The sequence below is a fragment of the Pelobates fuscus genome, chromosome 3 (assembly GCF_036172605.1).
Source record: "Pelobates fuscus isolate aPelFus1 chromosome 3, aPelFus1.pri, whole genome shotgun sequence".
Taxonomy (NCBI): domain Eukaryota; kingdom Metazoa; phylum Chordata; class Amphibia; order Anura; family Pelobatidae; genus Pelobates; species Pelobates fuscus.
Window position 1 is genome coordinate 159,344,121 of NC_086319.1, and position 22,361 is coordinate 159,366,481.

At 42.2% G+C, this 22,361-nt stretch overlaps 1 protein-coding gene across 7 annotated transcripts in view; it reads right to left on the bottom strand.

Moving 5' to 3' along the window:
* The window catches only part of DGKI (diacylglycerol kinase iota), a 414,076-nt gene that overhangs the window by 218,249 nt on the left and 173,466 nt on the right, over positions 1–22,361 (bottom strand). For all 7 annotated transcript variants that reach the window (XM_063447583.1, XM_063447582.1, XM_063447581.1 and 4 more), the window contains exon 2: positions 3,979–4,087. In XM_063447583.1, coding sequence (XP_063303653.1) covers positions 3,979–4,087 — 109 coding nt within the window. The remainder of the gene's footprint in view (positions 1–3,978; positions 4,088–22,361) is intronic.

Sequence of the window (22,361 nt, forward strand, 5' to 3'; positions counted from 1 at the left end):
ATTTTCCCATGCTGTGTAATTTGACTCATAACAACACTCTTATTCTTGTAGTAATTATATTTTCCAATTTTAGGGGTTATATTTGTTTTTATAAAAAAAAAAAAGGGGGTGGAGGTAGTCCCCATTTGCATAAATGTGAGCATTTGTGTATTCTTATAATTCTTATATATATTTTTATATATATGTTTAATTTCTTATCATTTCTTTATATCACGTTTTTTATATTTGATTGTATATTAGTACTTGGATTTCTGTTGCTTTAATTAAATTGTTTTACTCAATTTGTTCTTAGGTAATTGATTAATTGTGACCACTTTAAGAGAGGGTACATATACCCGTTTTGGTGATAGCTGGACGTTGTCTTGAGAAAGTCCTCTAGCAAGGACGAAACGCGTAGACAGTCTTTCACCTAATTTTTTTGCGCTGTACCTCCGTTCCGGACCTTCATTTGCGGTCCGGCTGTGACTTATGGTAGCTGTCGTAACCGGATCATTTACCCGTCTACATCTCGTGTTGAGGGGTTGGCGTGCTCCCTTCACCTCGCTCGGAGGTCGGGCGAACAGGGTAAGTTGCTCTGGCTGATCCCCAGAGTATTTACATATTCTTTGTACTCTGGGTTTTCACCATTGCTGCCCCCTTAGCCCAGACCCGATAGCCTGGTTGGTTTATGAGCTCCCCCCGACAGGGATAGTGCAGGAGCTGGGGGATCATTCTACCTTTTTCTCAATCCATTATAATTTTTTTCATATTTTAAATATTCATCTATATGTGCACATTTTTCACCAGCAGCCTAGTTACCAGTGTTTAGGGGGCCCCACACTGTGTCTAACTTTTATTTTTCTGACATTTGCTCTGGACTCCGAGATATATATGTATTTTTGTGGTATGAATTTGTTGCTTTCACATTGTGTCTATGTCCAATAAATACACATGGCAAGCTTATTAATGCCACTTTCTTATTAATTTATATTAACCCTGGTTTATTATCAGGCTCTATATATTTTTTTAATTGAGGTACAGTGCCTTTGTGGTCACTATTTTATTATATTTTATTTTTGGAGCGCTCACATACCAATTTGTATTTCTAAGTATTAGCAAGTCGCTCCCCTGTATGTGATGCAGCCCGGCATTTAATTAGTATAATAGATTTCTTTGTCTGTTACCTTATATTAGTTGTGGTATTGGTCATAACAACACTCTGCTTGGTGGATTAAGTAACCAATCAGAGTGTTATGAGTCAAATTACATTAGGCAGCCATAGGCTGCTCACTGTTTACTAGACATACCCCTACTCGCGGTATAGCGAGTAGGGGCAAAATGTACTAATACTAAGTCATTCTTACTTAGTATTAGTAAATTTGGCTGAAAAACCAATATAGGTCTGTCAGCCGTTTGGTAGATAACCCCCTAATACCGTGGGAATTAGGGAGTTATCTACTAAGCGGCTGCAAGAGAAGCCCCGAAGTGCCGAAGTCCCGAAATTCCGAAATGCCGAAGTTCCGAAATTCCGAAGTGTCGAAGCACCCAAGTTGCCGAAGTTCCGAAGTGTTGAAGTGTCGAATTGCCGAAGTCCCAAATTGCGAAAGTCCCGAATTTCGGAATGCCGAACCGAACCAAAAATGTTCCCCATGCACATGCCTACTGCTATCAAATAAGGGGTCCTATATTAAAATGTAACGTGACCTGTTAAAATGTTTAAAAAGTTAAAATGTTGTTATAAGTTTGATTGAAATAGCTTTTGATTTCAGTAAACATGCTGCAAACACAAAAAATTAAAATGTTCAGTTCTCAGTTCTTTCAGTTTTCAGTACAACCTATAAAGTGTTTTGAAACCTACTGTGCGTAATAATTTGGAACAGTGCATTGTAAGTTTTTTATGTTTTAAAAAAAACTACTGTTATCATTAGTAGATTTGTTCAATAAAATTTGAATTGTACTCTTAATAGTTGATAACATGAGAATTATGCTGACTGTTATTTACATCAATTATTTAGGTAAAGGAGAAAAATATAATTTGCATAATAATTTGGAACAGGGTGTAGTAGAACAACTAACAAAAGGGCATCATCCACAATAAAATTACATTTAAAAAGGGAAATAAAAAAAATCATAGATATCAAGACACTGACTTACCAAGTCGTCATGATAGTGTACTGGCTGGGATTGATTCCATAATGCTATTCAAAAGACTGATGGAATCAAGGCAATATTATAGGAATCGTACAGGTTTGAGTGATGTTACTGTCTCAGACCGCCTGGTTATTCATATTGTTTATCCTTACAATTTCCATATACCTACTGTTTGTCTGTAAGCAAGACCATCTCAACATGGGTAGAATCCACAGCTCTGTTACGAGGTTCATTATCCAGAATCCACTTTTGACCCTTTCCACAATTGCCCAAGTAGAAGGGAAATAGATTGAACTTTCTTTGCAGTATAGCCTACATATTTGGTCCAGGATGTGAGAATGCTCCATTGGTAGAGACCATTGTGCCCCAGCCCCAAAGAGTAGGCGACCTAGTCCATGTGAAATGGCTGTGTGGCTGTAGTCCATATTGTTGGCTTAATGCCAATCATAATGTGCTTGGTAGTCTTCCTATTTGACCTGTAGAGATATAGATGATATGGTGCAAATATTCGAAACAGACACCGTGATGTAGTAATTGGAAGCTCTCGTTATTCTCCTATGGTCAAATCAAGTGTCATCAGGGTCAAGAAGTTATCCCATTTGGCTTGATGGTGGCCCCAGCTCTCAGCGTGATGGTCTGTTTTTCACTTCACGGGTTTGCAATGTGTCTGAGCAGGAACCGTTTTCCACAAGTATTTATTCAAATAATATATACTGTTTCATACTCAAAAAGTAAATGGAAGGCATCTGAGTGTTTCCCAAGGAGTTTCCACACTATCGAATGGCATGCTACTCTAAACTATAAAAAGTTTGTGGGAAAAATCAGTCCCCAATTACTAACTGAACCTAAACCATGTAAATCACACAATCCAACACAACATAGGGTTTCACATAGAAAATTACATTTGTGATCAAACCTAAATGAAGGTATTTCTAGTTATATTTAACTATATGTTTCAATATCAATTTCCATGCACACATTTCTCAGAAATCCAAAGCTGAAGGGGGTTAAAGCTCTGAAAAATATGGCAATTATAAGTGGCAATAGGCAGCCCAGTCCTTCTCATGTAATGCCAGTACCCATCACTGAAGGGGGAGAGATGTCCAAAAGGCCAGGTCGAAAGTGGGATTAAGAAAAGCTTACTGTAAGAGCCAAAACTTTGCTTTGACTTAAAAATAAAGTCTGCTCATTGTAACCACTGTGTACTGTGAGTGTGCACAGACATTCTTTCTACCGAGATACTATCTAGGAGTTACACAACTCCTATCCAGCTGCCCCTTAGTTTTTAATCCTTCTCTACAAACACATGTACATTCCTCCCTTTGGTTTCGAAAAACCCAATATAGGCACAGAACTGACATCACCAGCACGGAACTCTTGTTCTGGGCTACTAATGATGGTGCCAGAGGTTGAGTTTACATCTCTGGCAGCAAAGTTTTGTTCCCTGTATGTGCAGCGTTTCTTCGGGAAATACTGCACATACATATAGCAAGCACTATGACCTGGGGTGGTCATGCTGCTTGGAGTAACATTTTATTTAATTTTTAAATAATTTTTCATATCTCACGAACATATATTTCTTAAATAAGTAAACAAAATGTTAAACCTACTGGGATGTGACAGCTCTGCTTTAACTATATTGTATAAACTATACATTTAGAGTTAATTTAAAAGAGCAAAGGGTACAAGGACATCTACACAGCCATAACAAAAGCCAGTAACCAGATTTTTATTATGGGCTCTGGGTTTAGTGTGTCAGATTCCCTCTGTTAGAACGTATGTGTGTTTGATCACAAATACTCGGGGTTAGAGTTGTTTGTACAAACTGTAATGTATGTAGGAGCGTACAGTCCAGTCGAGGGTTGTGCGAGGTTCTTTCAGAGGCCCGTTGGAGATCGCCAAGGTGGGGCAGTGCACAGGAGCCAGATGTTGAAGACCAGATCGAGAAATTGCCTTCCTAAAATGAAGAGAAAATAAACTTTTTAATGTATTTTATATACATCTGATCTAAGTGGTTCTATTTCCTGGCTGCTAAAAACAATCAAGTAATCGGTCTATACAAATATCTTCTATTCCTTTAGGATTCATTTACTAAACAGGAAACGGTGATAAATAAAAATAAAAAAATTCAACAAACTGCAAAACCTGGGCTATGCCTACCTAGCACCTGACACTCAACACCAACTAAACTTGACACATTCTTCAAAATGTATGAAATGCAAGGAGAGGAAAGGTGATCTAATTTTTTATTTATTTTTGTGGGGTAAAAAATATCTGGAGAACTATCTTACACTTCCCAGTGCATCTGTCCCCAGAGCTATCCAAATTTGGTATTTTCCCTGATAAAGCCCCCAAATATCCTAGGTTTATCCAAATGGTACTTTCAGCTGCCTGAAAGAGTATTCTTCATATTTGGATTTCTTCTGATTAAGCTACCATGATGCTCTGTCAAATGAAACTAGCCTATGTATTTAAACTGAACTGGGTTGAAGCATTCCAACATGAAGAGCATAATATTTCTCAATTCTTTCAATATTGTCAGTCTTTGGATTCCTACAATAGAACTCTTATTTACCAAATGTTTTAGTTTACCAGTTGGTATTTTCTCCAAGTACTCCGGGGGCAAACCCCATTTAACGGGAAGGAGGATATTTGCATATTGACACATTTCTTCATTTTTCTCGAACAGGAACTGGAACAGACCATATCTTATATACGGTAGTTCTGTCTAACTTATATTTACTTATTACAATTTTAATGTGATCTTTCCATTACTTTTTTTTTTTTTGTAACCCGGCACCCACCATGCTTTCTCCACTTAACCTAAAACCTAATAAAATGTTCTGAAAAAAATAGGTAATGTGGAAAAATTCTCCTTGTATCTTTATTAGCATTTTGACTATTTTAGCTTGAATTTTCTATATGAACACATATCTTATTCAAGGATTAAAGCAAATCATTCAAATTAAATCATTTTCTGATATATGTCTAAATATTCCCCTAGTTAATTTGCCTATTTGTTGATTATTTGTCACCGCTGAGTAATAATATAGCTTAGGAACCAACTCATGCATATATCCCAGTAGCAAAATTGAAGGTTTGGGGGACTAATATAGTCTGCCAACCTCTTAACAAAAAATTATCACACAAAAAAAAATACAAAAAAATATTAAATACATTGCATACTGATACTACAAATAAAAACAACAAATATGTATTCATATAACATAACATATAACATAAGGTGGATAGGTTATACTCCGGATTCCTGTAATAATTCTTCCTAGCATATCATTGTGCTTGTAAGAAGTACTACATATTACAATCAACACAAAGTTGTGGTTGACTTTTCCTGAGGTGAGTTTGTTCAAATATTATTATGACTGGGTCACATGAGGAAATTCAATTAATTCATTTGTGACTAAATTAAAAAGGACTGGATGAAGTATTGTAAAACTGGTTATTCTGGCTTTCACCTTCACTATATCTGGTTCAACTATTTGTACATTTGCTCCCATCCACAACTGATTTATAAATGTAAAGGAGGGTATAAGATTGAGATGGGGGTTCTACCAGTAACTGGCAACGTCCCTAAATGCACATACCCAGAAGTGGGGCAGCCCCATCCACTGAAGGGTCATGTGCTTGACACCAAACTGACAGACAGCCTCCTGTCTGGCCCTCTCCACACAGGATCATGAAGAGAGAGCTCTCTAGGAGCATAAAGCTTGGTCTCTCTCCTGAACATCCTTTTTAAAGCTGCTTAAAAAAATATAGTGCAGAGGGGGCATATGGTGCAATAGTGAGCTTCAGTTTCCGGCAGCTCTGGCACCGGACGTTTCCGGCACCTCTCACTCTCGCAAGCCCCCTTCTGTCAGAGTGCTGGTGCTGTTTACCATCACAACGCTCCGTATGGCATGCAGGCCATGTTTAACAGACAGGGACTAAGGAAATGCCGGAAGCTGAAGATTGCTTTTGCTGGGCCCCCTCTTCACTATACAGGCAGAAAGCCACTGGACCACCTGCAGCCTGCAGAAAGCCACTGGACCACCAGGGAATGTAATGTTCCCCCTCCCTGGCCACATGGATTTTACAATCTAAGCTTGTTTAAACATAAAATATGTTCCTCATATATCACTCCAAGTTTAAACATGTTGTATTGATGCTTGTTCATGATGATGTGACTTATAGAAAGCTTATCTGTAATTTTCATAAATGCACAACCAAAATAAAGAATTTTTAAAAAAATAAAAAAAATAGCTTTTCCCACAGAATGTAGCCCCTATCCTACCCAGCATAGTTACATACACTGCATCCACTACATAAATAAATCCACTACACACACATAGTCTTCATACATTACATACACAGTGCATCCACTACACATACACTTTTTGCATCCATTACACGCACACTGTGCACCCACTACACAGCCAGAACCTACAGAGAACTTACCACCACCAGACCACCATGGCTGGCTGTGTCCCCCCCTCCTTCACCAAAGGTAAGAAGAAGGGAGGGGGGGGGGGCAAAGATTTTAATAATGGGTCAGGATTATAAAAAAAAACATATTTGCTACCTGCAGCACCCCCCCTCACACACAGTACTCCTCCCCCACACACAGCACCCCTCGCCCCCACACACAAAGCACCTCCCCCACACACAGCATCCATCCCGGGCACACAGCACCCCTCCACACACACAGCATCAGGCCTGATCCTAGCATCACAGACGCCTGGGTGCAGAAATATTTTTGGTGCCCCCCCCCCGTAGGCATGTTCATCTTTCAAACCCCTCCCCTTTGCAACAACTCCACCTCTCCATCTAAACACACATTCACTGATAGTCACACACTCTCACTGAGAGACACAATCTCACTGATTTGAAACACTCACTGACAGACACAAATGCTGACAGACACATAGCGGTACACAAAACAAGGAAGTCCAGCACTCAGAGTTTTAAATCACAACATACATAATCACACAATTACACACACACTGCCCATGCATACCTAGACAGTCACACACAATACAATACACACACATTCATACTGTCATATGGACACTGTATCACACAAACACACAATCTCTCTCTCTCTCAGTGTCACATAAACACAGTCCTTGCTTTCATGAATGTACAGTGATATATGCACCTCATACACTAATTAATACACATACATATAATTCCACAGTTCATATCTCATACATACATAGAGATGTGTGCACACTCACATACATACACAGACACACACTGTCACATACAAAGGCACACACATAACAACATACACAGTCACATACATACATACCAGGTTATTTACAAAAATGAGAATTGTCGGGAATTCATAGTGGATTTCAAAGTGGATGACAGAATAGTCAAACTGAAAGCATTGTATTCCTGACAATTGTTTTAGTGAATAACCTTGTCAGACATGAATTAACACACACCATCACAATCATCACAGACACACATCATCATGGACACAGACACAGTAAAACACAGTCACAGACATATACGCATTAACACAATTACAAACAGTAATTAAAAAAACACAGAGGCACATACATTAAAAGACACGCAAAGTCCCATACATAGACACACAACACACTCCGTCACATACATAGGCTTATGTATAGCAGGTTGGGTGGTACGTTAATCGCATTGGTTTTAAGGTGTGTTATGTGACCGGGTAGGTAGGTAGTTACTCAGCAGAGTATTGCTGGTGTAACACCACCTACACTTAGCAGCTCCTTTGCCAGCTACATCCTGGGGGAGTTTCTAGGGTTGGGAGGTTTTTTAAGGCTGCATTCAAAAGCAAAAAAAGAAAAGAAAAAAACAAAAGGAAACAAACTGTGTTGTTCACCACAAAGTGATGATAATGAAAATAATACAAACTGGATAGCGTAGATGTATTCTGTCTTAGATATATATCTATAGAGAGAAATACAAAAGTATATAGTGTAATACTATTGACACATATAGAGGGTGGGGGTGGTAGAGAACTCACAAGATTAAGATGAATTCAGGCGTATCTCCCTTAATATTAGGGAATTAATGAGATGTAAGGAACCTCCAGCGATGCAATTCTGGATAGAAAGTGACAAATCTTCTTGCCCACTCAAAGTAAATAAGAAAATTGACACACTCGCTGACACACACAAACAAATACTGACATACACATACACTCACTCACACACACTTACTGACAGACACACACTGACAGACACACACACTCACTGACAGAAACATTTACTGACACAAATACACACACTCACTGACAGACACACACACCCACTTACTGACAGACATACACACACTCACTGACAGACACACACTTACTGATATACATACACACACTCACTGATAGACACACGCACACACACCTACTCAGCAGTCTGTCTGTGTGTGTGTATTTAGCAGTCTGTGTGTGTGTTGGTGTGTGTACATATTCAGCAGTCAGTGTGTGAATGTGTTCAGCAGTCTGTGACTGTATTCAGCAGTATGTATGTATTGTATGTATGTATTGCATTTGTTAGAGATACTAAAAAATATATTTAGAAATAGAGCAAAAACAAAGGAAAAGGATGCGCCTTTAATATAAAATATATATATATATATATATATATATATATATAAAAAATGTACACATAAAATAGTTTGAATAACTAAAACCAAGTCCAGTATAATAGTCCACAATTAGTAAGAAAAATTATTGTAGAGCAGCAGTGATTCGTCACGGATGCAGGCTTGTAGCTTCAGTGAGACATATGGGAAGAGAAGCAGAGAAAAGGAAATCCAATGGTACAGTAGGTAAGTATATGTGTATATCAAGAATTATAGGTAAGTACTACTCACAATTTCCAGAGCTAAAATCCAGCTCTGGTATGAAATGCGTGGAGTGGAATGATCCCCACTCAAGGATATATGGAGTGCAACTTGAAATTCAGTAGTCCAGAGATGGTTCCAGACGAAAATGAAAAGAATAAAATATATAGTGCTCACTGTATTTACTGGAGTAAAAAATTAAAAGGTATGAAATGTACTCACAATATATTGAGCAGGCCTTACTGCTCGATGTATAACGTATGGGTGGTATAATCCCCACCTAAGGATTCTTTTGGTGTTTCTTAGAATGATGAAAACCAATATAGTCAGGCTTAGGAATAAAATAATAAAAATTAAAATAAAATAGGAAACGAATGTGGGAACTAAAATATTTAGGGCCAAAGTTAATTTATTATAACAATTAATAAACTTTTAAAACATTTCTAGTAAGGGAACAATTCCTTCGAAGACGAAGGAACTGACTCTTAGGTATTCCATGAAACCACGGTTTATAATGGCAACTAGACATATCAATCACATTATTTGTACACACTTTTTAAAAAAAAAGTTTTGGTATGTATCTTATTGTTTTGAATAAACATTTCCAAATCTAAAAAGTGGATAAAAGATTGACTGTATTCATGTGTTAAAAATATACCGTTATTGTTTTGATTTAAAAAAAAAAGTAAAAACTGGTTAAGGTAGTTTTCAGGCCTACCAGGAGGATTTATAGCATCTTTATGAATTTTTGGTAGGAAATAGATAACAGGGATTTTTGGGTGAGAGACATTTAAACATTAAAATTCTTGTTTGTTTAAAATATTTTGGTCTCGGCCACTGTTTAGGAAGAAAATTAAAACCTGTTGAATTCTTGGGGTCGGGTCTTGTGACAATTTTTCATAAACCTTGCAATCGTTAAGTTGTCTCATAGCTTCTCCCTCATATATATCTTTAGACAATATTACAATCCCTCCACCTTTATCAGCTGGCTTTATAACAATATTTTCATCTTTTTGAAATTGTAAAAGTGCCTTGCGTTCTGGTTGTGTAAGATTGTCTCAATTGTATTTATCCTTTTGGATTTTTTCAAAATCATTTGTAACCAATTTCTCGAAAACCTCTAAGGGACCTGTTTTGAAACTCGATGGGAAGAAAGTGGAATTCTTTTTCAGAGAGGTAGATATTATATTGCGGCATTCTTCTAATGAGGTAACTGGAGGTTGTGGAGTAGATACTTCTAGGTTTTTACTGGCAAAGAATCTTTTTAGAGTTCTTTTTAGAATTCCTTGGGGGAGATGCTGAGGGGAGAGAAGAGGAGATGCTGGGGGGAGAGAAGAGGAGATGCTGGAGGAGAGGAGAATCTGGGGGAAAAAAGATGAGAATCTGGGGGAGAGGAGAAGGAGATGCTGGGGGGAGAGGATAAGATGCTGGGGGGAGAGGATGAGATGCTGGGGGGAGAGGAGGAGGAGATGCTGGGGGAGAGGAGGAGGAGATGCTGGGGGGGAGAAGAGGAGAGGAAGAGGAGAATCTGTGGGAGAAGAGGACGAGAATCTGGGGGAGAAAAGGTGGAAAATCTATGGAAGAGGAGAAGGATATGCAGGGGGAGATGCTGGGGGGGAGAAGGGAAGAGGAGGAGATGCTGGGGGGGAGGAGGGGAGAGGAAGCGAAGGATCTGGGGCAGAGGAAAAGCAGAATCTGGGAGAGAGAAGAGGAGAATCTGGGTTAGAGGAGGATGAAATGCTGGGGGAAGAAGGGGAGAGGAAGAGGGGGGGAGAAGAGGAGGGGATGCTGGGGGAGAGAAGGAGGAGATTCTGATGAGAGAGGAGGAGGAGGAGATGCTGGGGGAGAAAGCGAGAGGAGGAGGAGATGCTGAAGGGAGAAGGGGAGAGGAGGAGGAAGAGATGCTGGGGGAGAAGGGGAGAGGAGGAGGATGAGATGTTGAGAGGAGAAGGGGAGAGGAGTATGAGATGCTGGGGGGAGAAGGGGAGAGGAGGAGATGCTGGTGGGAGAGGGGGATATGCTGTTGGTAGAAAAGGGAAGTGCTGGGGGGAAAGGGGGATATGCTGTGGGTAGAGAAGGGAAGATGCTGGGGGAAGAGAAGAGGAGAATTATCAAAAAGGTTTGCCATCACTGCCCAAGGGTAAAGTGGCCTCCCTGCCGCAGAGGAGGGAAGAAGAAGAAACAACGCCACTTTCCTGCTTCCCCAACCAGGAGCAGGCAGCACCTCCTTAGAGTGTGCACTCTGTGCAATGGCACAGGTCACACATGCCAAGGGCTGGCCCTGATCCTGCAATCCTAAGAAGGATCCTTTTGATCCTCATATGGGTCACGACCATGAGTTTGGGAACTGCTACTATTCGCTAATTAAAATGACATCAAAGGGACACTCCAGGCACCCAGACCACTTCTGCTCATTGGAGTGGTCTTGTTGCCAACTCCCACTACCCTTAACCCTGCAAGTATAATTATTGCAGTTTTCATGAAGGGTTAAGTCCTCCTCTAGTGTCTACTAGACAGCCACTAGAGGACACTTCCGTATTCATAGAACACGAAAGGTGTGCTATAACGATGCTGGATGTCCTCACACTATGTGAGGACCTCCAGCGTCGCTGAAATCCCTATAGGAAAGCATTGAAAGCATTATTCAATGCTTTCCTATGGGGAGGTCTAATGCGCGTGTGCAGCATTGCTGCGCATGCGCATTAGGTCTCCCCCGCCACCTGCGCATGCTCAATAGGTCTCCCCCGGCGGGGGAGGAGCGTGGGCGGACCCTGACCCAGCGCCGAAGGACATCGGCGCTGGATACAGGTAAGTCACGGAAGGGGTATTAACCCCTTCAGCAACTTGGGGTGGGGGGTGGGAGCAGGGCCGGATTAACATAGGGGCTGATGGAGCTGCCCATGGAATAGGCCCACTGAATTAAAAAAAACAAAAAACTTTTTTTTTTTTTTTTTTTACACACTTAGGGTTGCCAGGTATTTTTCATGTATTTCTTAGGGTTGCCAGGTCATTCTCAGGTATTTGAGGCTGCCTAGTCAGTGCCGGTATTGCAGTAATACCTGCAATACAAATGTCTGTCTCAGTATAAACAGAGATTATTCTGCAATATCAGCACCGGCCAGTAGGGGTCACTGTTTGTGTGGAGAGAGGCAGGGATAAGAAGTTACAGCATCTCCCTCCCTACCTCTCCCTACTCATTGACCCGCGGGGAAGCAGCTCTGCGCAGAGAGTCCAGACAGCAGCTCTGAGCCTGCGAGACATGGGGACGGTGAAACATTGGGGCACTGGGGAACATGGGGACCCTGAGACACTAGGGACACAGTGACCCCATGTCTCCCAGTGGCCCCTAGTCTCTCAGTGTCCCCATGTCCCCCAGCCAGTGTCCCTATTGTGTCCCAGTGTCCCCATGTCTCCCAGTGTCCCTAGTGTCTGTGTCCCTAGTCTCCCAGAGCCCCCTAGTCTCCCAGAGTCCCCATGTATCTCAGTGTCCCCATGTATCTCCCAGTCTCTGAGTGCCCCCATGTCTCCCAGTGTCCCAATGTCTCTAAGTGTCTCCTAGTGCCCTAGTGCCATCGGGACACTGGGAGACATGGGGACACTGAGAAACTAGGGGACACTGAGAGACATGGAGACACTGGGGGACACAGGGAGACATGGGGACACTGGGCAACTTTAAGACTTGGGAGATATGGGGCACTCCCAGTGTCCCCATGTCTCCCAGCCAGTGCCCCTAGTATCTTAGTATCCCCATGTCTCCCAGTGTCCCTGGTGTCTCTCAGTGTCCGTAGTGTGCCAGTGTTCCTTGTGCCTCAGTGTTTACTAGTCTCCCAAAGTCCCCTAGCCTCCCAGTGTCTGTGTCCCCTAGTATAAAAGAAAAATCTCAGGGACTTAAGTCTCCAGTGTCCCCTATGTATCACAGTTCCCCCTATGTATCAGAGTGTCTCAGTGCCCCATGTCTCCCAGTGTCCTTAGTGTCTCAGTGTCCCCTAGTCTCCCAGTGTCCCAATGTCTTACAGTGCCCCCAAGTGTCTCAGTGTCCCCAAGTATAAAAGAAAAAAATCTCAGGCACTCACTGTGATAGATTTAAGCAGGTTTATTGGACACCGCAATGTTTTGACCTGTATCCAGGTCTTTATCAAGTCTCCAGTGTCCACTATACATCACAGTGTCCCCTATGTATCACAGTGTCTCAGGGTCCCATGTCTCCCAGTGTCCCCCATGTCTCAAAGTCACCCAGTGTCCCCATGTCACCCAGTGTCCCCAAGAATCTCACTGTCCCCAGGTCTCCCAGTGTTCCAATGTCTCTCAATGTCCCCTAGTGTCATGGGGACACTGGGAGAAATGGGGACACAGACACTAAGGGACTGGGAGACATGGGGACACAGACAAGCCCCCTTTTTGTGTATGTTTGCCTCTTTTGGCAGTTCTGGTTATGTGATTTGTGTCAGTGGCCCACCCTTTTACGCGATCCATAGACTTCCTGCTTTACTGTACGATGTAAGATGACGTCATCTTCCGGCTCCAGTATCAGTGCGGCGCGTGAGGGAGCTGAAGAGGAAGCACTCAGGGGAGAGTGCTACCTCGCGGGCCCGCAGGACCAGCCAGCCGGGTGACACCACTGGACCCCAGGGAATCCCCTCAGCTCTCCCACAGGAAAGGAGGCTGGGGGGATTAAATAAAAAAAAAACATGTGTGAGTGTGTGTTAGTGTGTGTGAGTGTATGTTAGTGTGTGTGAGTGTATGTTAGTGTGTGTGTGTGTTAGTGTGTGTATGTTAGTGAGTGTGTGTATGTTATTGAGTGTGTGTTAGTGTGTGTGAGTGTATGTTAGTGAGTGTGTGTGTGTGTGTGTGTGTGTTAGTGTGTGAGTGTGTGTGAGCGTGTGTGTTAGTGAGTGTGTGTGTGTTAGTGTTAGAGTGAGTGTGTGTTAGTGTGTGTGTGTGTTAGGGTTAGAGTGTGTGTGTGTTAGTGTGTGTGTGTGTGTGTGTTAGTGTGTGTGTGTGTTAGAGTGTGTGTGTGTGTGTCTGTCAGTGAGTGTGTATGTATGTCTGTCACTGAGTGTGTGTCTGTCAGTAAATGTGGGCGTCTGTTCATGAGAGTGTGTGTGTCTTAAGCACTTACCTTTCTCCAGCGCCGGACTCCCTTGGCGCTGGGGATCTCTCCACCCCGATCTGCCTCTCAGCTCTGAATGCAAGAGCCACGTACGCATTCAAACCGCCCATAGGAAAGCATTACTCAATGCTTTCGTATGGACGTTCAGCGTCTTCTCACTGTGATTTTCACAGTGAGAATCGCAGAAAATCCTCTAGCGGCTGTCAATGAGACAGCCACTAGAGGCTGGATTAACCCTCAGTGAAACATAGCAGTTTCTGGCACCCAGACCACTTCATTGAGCTGATGTGATCTGGGTGCCTGTAGTGGTCCTTCAAGTGTATGTGTTTATGCATGCACTGGCGTACATACCGCGGTCGCAGGGGTCGCAGCACAGAATTTATTTTCTGCTACATATTAATATAATTTCCCAGTTTACAGATGTTTACCACCCTCTTACATTACTTATTACTACCTACATGGGCAATTGCAAAGATGGTCCAAGGACAGAATGTAAATTGTATCCCATGATTTTTTTGTCCTCGGTATTAATTAAATGCCTTCATTATAGAAGCCAAAAATAGGAATCTGTATTCAGTATAGAAGCAGTCTGTGTTAACATTGCAAGATTTGTCCTTTTGTTTCTCTAACACAAAATATGTTGACTATTTAGGCTTTTCTGTACTATACAATCCTGCTTTATTGGTTAGAATTATGTAATTTTTTTTCAAATAAATATGATTTATGTTGGCATTTTAAATCATAAAGTTGTTCTTTTTTTTAAAATGTTTCCATGGAAACAAAACGATTTTAACTCATCTACTTCATAGAAAGATGAATATTCTTTGTTTCTTGATATAATTACAATGACAATTACATCAACAAATACAAGTTTTAGTTGTAAGATACGTGTATGATTAGTCATTATTTAATTTTGTTAATTAACTGTCTTTTGGAAAGCAGAGAAAACAATCAATATTTTGCCTGGGATCATCCAGTCTAAGCGTAATGGCTATTTATGTCTATCGGATTGATTAATGATAGATGCGAAAAGCACTTTTCAACAGGGAACAAAACCGTAAATGAAAAGCAGCTTGCCGCAGGCTTTAAGGTTTGACAAATTGCCTCATCCCTAAAACGTCAATATATTAAGGGGTAATCACTAAACAGCGAGTTATGGTGTGTTTCAAATCATTTTCAATAAATAAACGCAGAGCTGGGATTATAAAGTTGGATATGTTTTCCAACTCCGTAACTGGTGCTTCTTTTGGCAACTCACCACATCGATGGTGATACCGGAGAAACTGACGGAAGCCAAGCACAGAGAGATGGACACAGGTTTCTTCAGGAAGGAAGAGATTCTTTATTGGATCACCGATCGGGACTCAGAGGGACTAGCGTCACCAAAATACAGCAAAGTCTGAGTACTGAATACATAGAGTACATTCCTTATATAGCACTGTAGCTCCTCCCACAATTAACTACACCCACACATACCCTTAACCTATTTAATAAATAGAGTCTAAACTCATCCATCCGGTCTAACCACGTGGCTCATCTGATACAAAGGAGAGGGACGCGTAATTCCAGTTCTTACATTCCTGCACCTGGTCAGTACAGTGATAACAGTATCTTAGCTACGTGTAATTAACTAACTGATACTACAAACACATATACATACATATGCCTTGTGGCAATCTTAGCCTGCTAAACTTGTATTTTACTGGAATTACATCACATTCCCCCCTTTGATGCCTCTGATATTTCACAATTACTTGAGGCATCACTTAACCTTGGTTTGCATATACCTCAGGTTACCATGAACCAGACCAGACTTATCTTATGATGTGAATCTTTTAACACTCATCTTCCTGCATTGGTTCTCCTTGATCTAGAGCCTTATACTTATATATCGCCATTATCTGTGCAGCAGCCTTCCTCTCTGCTATACTTCCTATCAGGCTTTGCACAGACCTAACTACTAAGGGTATAAGACACGGTAGGAGTAGACACAACAGTAAAATCAGTAGGACTCCACCTACCACTGCCTTAAGCCCTCCAAACCACTCATACCAGCTACCAAACCAACTACTTGGATTGTACCCTTTCCATACCTGAGTAGGCACATGCACTAGTTTAACCATATGGCTAGTAAGCTCAGCTATTGCTTGCCCTTCGTCATCTATTTGAAGACAGCAATTGCTCAGGTTAAACTTCCCACATACACCTCCCTCTACTGCCAAAAGGTAATCCAAGGCTAATCTATTTTGGTACACTGCTGTCCTCATCCTGGTATTATGCTTCGCTAGAAGATTGAGTGCTTGTGAGGTCTCATTAGTAATAATCTCAACCACCGCCTGTAATCTTATAATACGGTTGAGCATATAAATTGGGGTTCTATAACCAAAGGTACCATCTTCTGCCCACGTGGCTGGCCCATAATAATCTATGATACGCTGGGGAGGCCATTCATTATCTTCCCAGGTGCCTATCTCTAAGGGTCCCCTTTTCTTCCTATGATTCACATCATACACTTTAACACCTAAAGTCTCACCTGTTTCAATCGGTAACAAGAAGAAGGATGGTTTGAGCATACCCAACACACATGCCCCTTCCCAGTCCTGTGGCAACTCCGAATAGGCTTTCTTACCACAGATCCAGTACAAATTTGCTGGGGCTCTCCAGGTAGATGTGATGGATAAATCAAACCACACATCCTTTAAACTGGCATATCTAGCAAACGGGTTAGATGGTTCTGAGACATTTGAAGCCGACCACCAAGTTGTATTTTTAGTATCATCATCATAAGCTTTTTGCCCTAGACAAGTTAATTCTCCTACAGAAGTATTATACATTATTCCTTTCCTTGCTATGCAAACATAACCTATGATGGAGGTCTTTAATCTCCACTCAGATTTACCTCTAACACTCAAATGATAATCGGCTTGTGTAGATATTAGTTGGTCAACTGCCTCAGAACCGGACATTACCTCCTTTGCTTCCCAAGGCCATTGGTCTCCCATGTTAGTACCTCCACACACATAGCAGTTGGTAACATTAAGACTACCGGCAATACTTTCAGCTAGGTCAATGAACAGGTTTTTAGCGTTATGGGGGATCTTATTATCTATACTCATCTCTTCATAAAAGGAATGGTATACTTGATGAGTCTGGGAGGATACCGTATCAGTCTCTATTCCTATAAACAATAATGTCCCAGGATCTAAACCCGTCCCGTATATCTGAAACCCAAATAAATTTCCATACTTATCTAGGAACTTGTCGGGGTTATTAATAAGTATATGGACTGGGTTGCATTCCATAGACTTACAATAAGGGCTAGTCGGCAACTTAGTCACTATCATGTCTTTATCTACTGTCTGTCCCCAAGTCGCCCACCCCACACAAGACCAATATGGACAAAAGTTATAGTCTTTATTTGGGCATCTAGGACTCACATATTTATTTTTACTACTGGGACAAATATATTTATCATTAGACCCATACGTCCTCTCCCATCTAAGATCCCCACATACATTCCACGGTTTTCTACCACTTGATATCGCCTTACATGCATCAAATAGCAGAACACCCGAAGAATGTACGGATTCTAACACCGTCTTATTAATTAGGGTCCCCTGAGGATCTCCATTCCTGAGAGTCAACCAAATTGTACGAGGTTGATACTCTGGACTGAAGCACTTAGGTTCTCCTACTCCTAAATGGCACACACTATAGTCTATATTTAGGTATCTACATCTTGATACCTCTCCTTTACATTCGTATTGTGAATGCCAAATTAGGGTTTGGGAAATATGGTTACCTGTTCTCGTAGTCTTAATGCATACCTCACAGCTAGGAGTGTCGGTACCTCTACCTTCCTGAATATAAAAACACATATAAATAAACACAATCAAAAGCACATCTTTCGCCGTCATCCTCAGTCTTCGTCCGTGCGATGGAACCTCAGCTTCCAGGATGTGAGGGCTGCAGGGAATGGAGTTCTGCTCGTCTTCACAGGTGTCCCTTCGAGACTTTCCTGGCTTATACACTATGTGTTGGTAAGCGGACAGGCTTTATTATGGCCTTCTCACTCACACCTGTAACAATAAAATTTGTAATCCACAATAATTCCTCGTTACTCCGACTGAGTAGTGCGTTTCAACCGGATCTTGCAGGGATTCTCTGGATCTGCTGTAATTTGCCAAGAATCGACTGCTGCTGGTTTAACCCTGGAGTGATGTATCCACGGAGTTACTTCGGCTACTTTTATCGCTGTAGGGGTAGACAAAAGAACAACATAAGGACCTCTCCACTTGGGCCCTAACGGTACATTATTCCACTCTTTAATCCACACTTGGTCTCCTGGATGATAACTATGAACAGGGGGATAAATATTCACAGGTAATCTATCTTGTACCCATTTCTGTACCTCCTCCATAGTCTTACCCAACTCTACAACCTGCTGCCGGGTAATTCCTTCTCCCAACTGACTCAAGTCCCCCCTTAAGTTACCAAGTACGGGAGGTGGTCGCCCATACATGATTTCAAAAGGAGAGAGGCCCATCCTTCTGGTAGGGGTACTGCGGATTCGCAATAAAGCTATGGGTAAGAGAACGTTCCACTTAAGTTGGGTTTCCTGACACATTTTAGCCAACTGGTTCTTTATAGTTCTATTCATTCTCTCTACCTTACCAGAACTCTGGGGTCTATATGCAGTATGAAGCCTCCACTTTATACCAAGCATATGAGTCAGTTGTTGTAGGCACTGATGAACAAAAGCTGGACCATTGTCCGATCCTATAGAACAGGGTAGTCCATATCGGGGTATTATTTCTCGTAGCAGGAATCTTACAACTTCTCCTGCTTTCTCTGTACGAGTAGGACATGCTTCTACCCAGCCTGAATAGGTGCACACAATTACCAACAGGTAACGATGTCCACCCGATTTAGGCATTACTGTAAAGTCTATTTGTAGATCGGACATGGGGAGTCCCCCCATAAACTGGACTCCTGGTGGCTTTACTGGTCCTTGTCTTGCATTATTCTTAGCACACGTTACACATCTGCGTACAATGGCCTGAGTCAAGTTGGACAATCTTGGTATGTAGAAATGTTTCCTGAGAGATTCTTCAGTACTGTCTCTCCCAGAATGTGTCCCGTTGTGATAATTTTGGACAATTTCTACCGCTAGTGATGCTGGTATGACTATTCTTCCATCTTCTAGCTGATACCACTTGTTCTCCAAATACTTTCCCGGTTCAGTCTTTAACCACTCCTCTTCTTGAGCTGTATAAACTGGAGTCCATTGGGACAGTGGAGTTGGTATAAGAGCAGCTATATGCCCCACATACTCCTGTCTTCCTGATTCAGCAGCACGCTTAGCTGCACTATCTGCCATCCGATTTCCCTTGGTTACATCACCATCTCCTCTCAGATGCGCTCGACAATGTATGATACCGACTTCTTTCGGCTCCCACACTGCTTCCAATAGTTGTAGGATTTCAGCTGCGTACTTGATTTCTTTGCCTTCTGAATTCAGTAGTCCTCTTTCTTTATACAAAGCTCCGTGGGCATGAGTGGTTAAAAACGCATACTTAGAGTCCGTATAGATATTTACTCTTAAACCTTCAGCCAATTGTAACGCTCGTGTTAGTGCTATTAATTCTGCCTTTTGTGCTGATGTTCCTTTCGCCAGTGGCCGAGCTTCTATCACCTTGTCTATTGTTGTCACTGCATATCCTGCATAGCGGATCCCTTCTTTCACATAACTACTGCCGTCGGTGTAATATTGAACATCGGGGTTCTGGATGGGAAAATCACGAAGATCTGGTCTACTTGAAAATACTTCATCCATTACTTCCAAACAATCATGTTGACTTTCAGTAGGTTGCGGCAAAAGGGTAGCTGGATTTAAGGTGTTTACAGTCTCTAAATGCACTCTTGGGTTTTCACACAACATTGCTTGATACTTGGTCATACGGCTGTTACTAAACCAATGATTTCCTTTGTAATCCAACAACGTCTGTACTGCATGTGGGACTCGTACATAAAGTTCTTGACCCAGAGTGAGTTTATCGGCTTCAGCTACTAGCAGGGCGGCTGCAGCTACGGCTCTTAGACAAGGTGGAAGTCCGCTGGCCACTGCATCCAGTTGCTTAGACATGTAGGCAACAGGTCTTTGCCATGATCCCAAGTACTGTGTCAATACTCCCACAGCCATTCTTCTTTGCTCGTGTACATATAAGTAGAATGGTCGTGTGTGATCAGGTAGACCTAATGCTGGGGCACTCATCAAAGCCTTCTTCACATCTTCAAATGCCGTTTGCTGTTCTTGGGTCCATAAGAAGGGGTCGTGCTCTGTACCTTTGATGGCTGCGTACAGAGGTTTTGCCAGTATCGCATAGCTGGGAATCCATATCCTACAGAAGCCTGCTGCCCCCAAGAATTCTCGCACTTGTCTTCTATTCTTGGGTATTGGTATTTGGCAGACAGCTTCTTTTCTCTCTGGCCCCATAATCCTTTGACCTTCAGAGATATGGAATCCCAGATACTTGACAGTTGGCAAACACAACTGAGCCTTCTTCCTGGACACCTTGTATCCTGCCTTCCAGAGAATATGTAGTAGATCGTGCGTTGCTTGCTGACATTTTTCTTTTGTAACTGCTGCTATCAACAAGTCATCTACATATTGTAACAATACACATTCTCCTGGGATAGACTCGAAATCCAGTAGATCTTGACTTAGAGCTGAACCAAATAGGGTAGGTGAATTTTTAAACCCTTGGGGCAGTCTTGTCCAAGTCATTTGGCGTTTTGAGCCCGTTACAGCGTTCTCCCATTGGAAAGCGAAAATACATTGGCTTTCTGCGGCAATTCGGAGGCAAAAGAAGGCATCTTTGAGATCTAAGACTGTGAAGTAAGTAGCCCCGCCCGGAATTAAAGCAAGCAGGTTATATGGATTGGGTACAACTGGATGTATGCTAACAACCGCATCATTGACTGCTCTTAAGTCCTGTACAGGTCGATACTCATCTGTACCGGGCTTTTGAACAGGCAGCAATGGGGTGTTCCAGGGGGAAGTACAGAATTTTAGGATACCATACCGTATGAACTTATCCAGATAGGATTGGATGTTCTTCTTAGCCTTCTGTGGAATGTGATATTGTCTTAGGCTCACTGGATAAACCCCATGTTTCAGTTCAATTTTTATTGGTGGAATATTGCGGGCCAGTCCTGGTGGGTTGTTCTCTGCCCAAACTCCTGGTATGTTAAACAATGTCTCATCACTCCTAGGGTTTTGGCTAGTCAACACTGTATAAAGTCGCCACTCTTCTTCCTTTGGTACGGATAAAGTCATAATACCTGAAGGTCCATTAAACTTTAAGGATGTTGTTCCATTTGGTAGGAACGTAATCTGCGCTTGTAATTTTGATAGCATATCACGTCCCAGCAATTGGACTGGACATTCAGGCATATAAAGGAATTGGTGTTTTACTACGTGGCCTCCCAATGTACAGAGTCGACTTTTAAGAACCGGTTTTTCAGCACTTCTTCCAGTTGCTCCTATCACAGTAATAGTCCTTCCAGATGGAGGAGCAACTAGATTAGTCACCACTGAATGTTCAGCACCAGTGTCGATCATGAACGCACTCCTTTTCCCCCCTATTGATACATCGACCATAGGCTCCGCTCGACCAAGGGGGATGGAGCCCGGTCGGTATCAATAGTCCTCCATGACAGTGTCAGCCAATCCTACAAAGTCCCTACCTTCTCTATCGCGGGACCTTTGCGCTGCTGGAATATACCTGTCTTCCCTAACACTTCCTCTGTTCCCATTACTCCCTCTATAACCATTACTCCCTCCGGGGCCTCCTCTACCTCTCGCTCTACCTCTAAAGTTTCCGTAGCCTGCCCTGGGTTGGTCTCTCTCGTACTGCTCTCTTTGCGGACATTCGTTCCTCCAATGCCCTTCTTCCTTGCAATACGCGCATTGATCCCTACTCAAAGGCTCCCTACTCCATCTATTATTGCCTCTATCTGGGCCCCGTTTATCTACGCCTGCGATCGCTACCGCTAGCATATCAGCCTTTTTACGCATCTTGCGCTCTTCCTCTTTCTTACTTTCTGTATCCCTGTTCATATAGACCTTATTTGCTACCTCCATTAGTTGGGTGATGGACATACCTGCAAACCCTTCTAACTTTTGTAGCTTGCGCTTAATATCTCCGTATGCTTGGCTGACAAAGGCGGAGTTAACCATTCGGGAATTGTCTGCGTCTTCCGGATTAAAGGGGGTATACAAGCGGTATGCCTC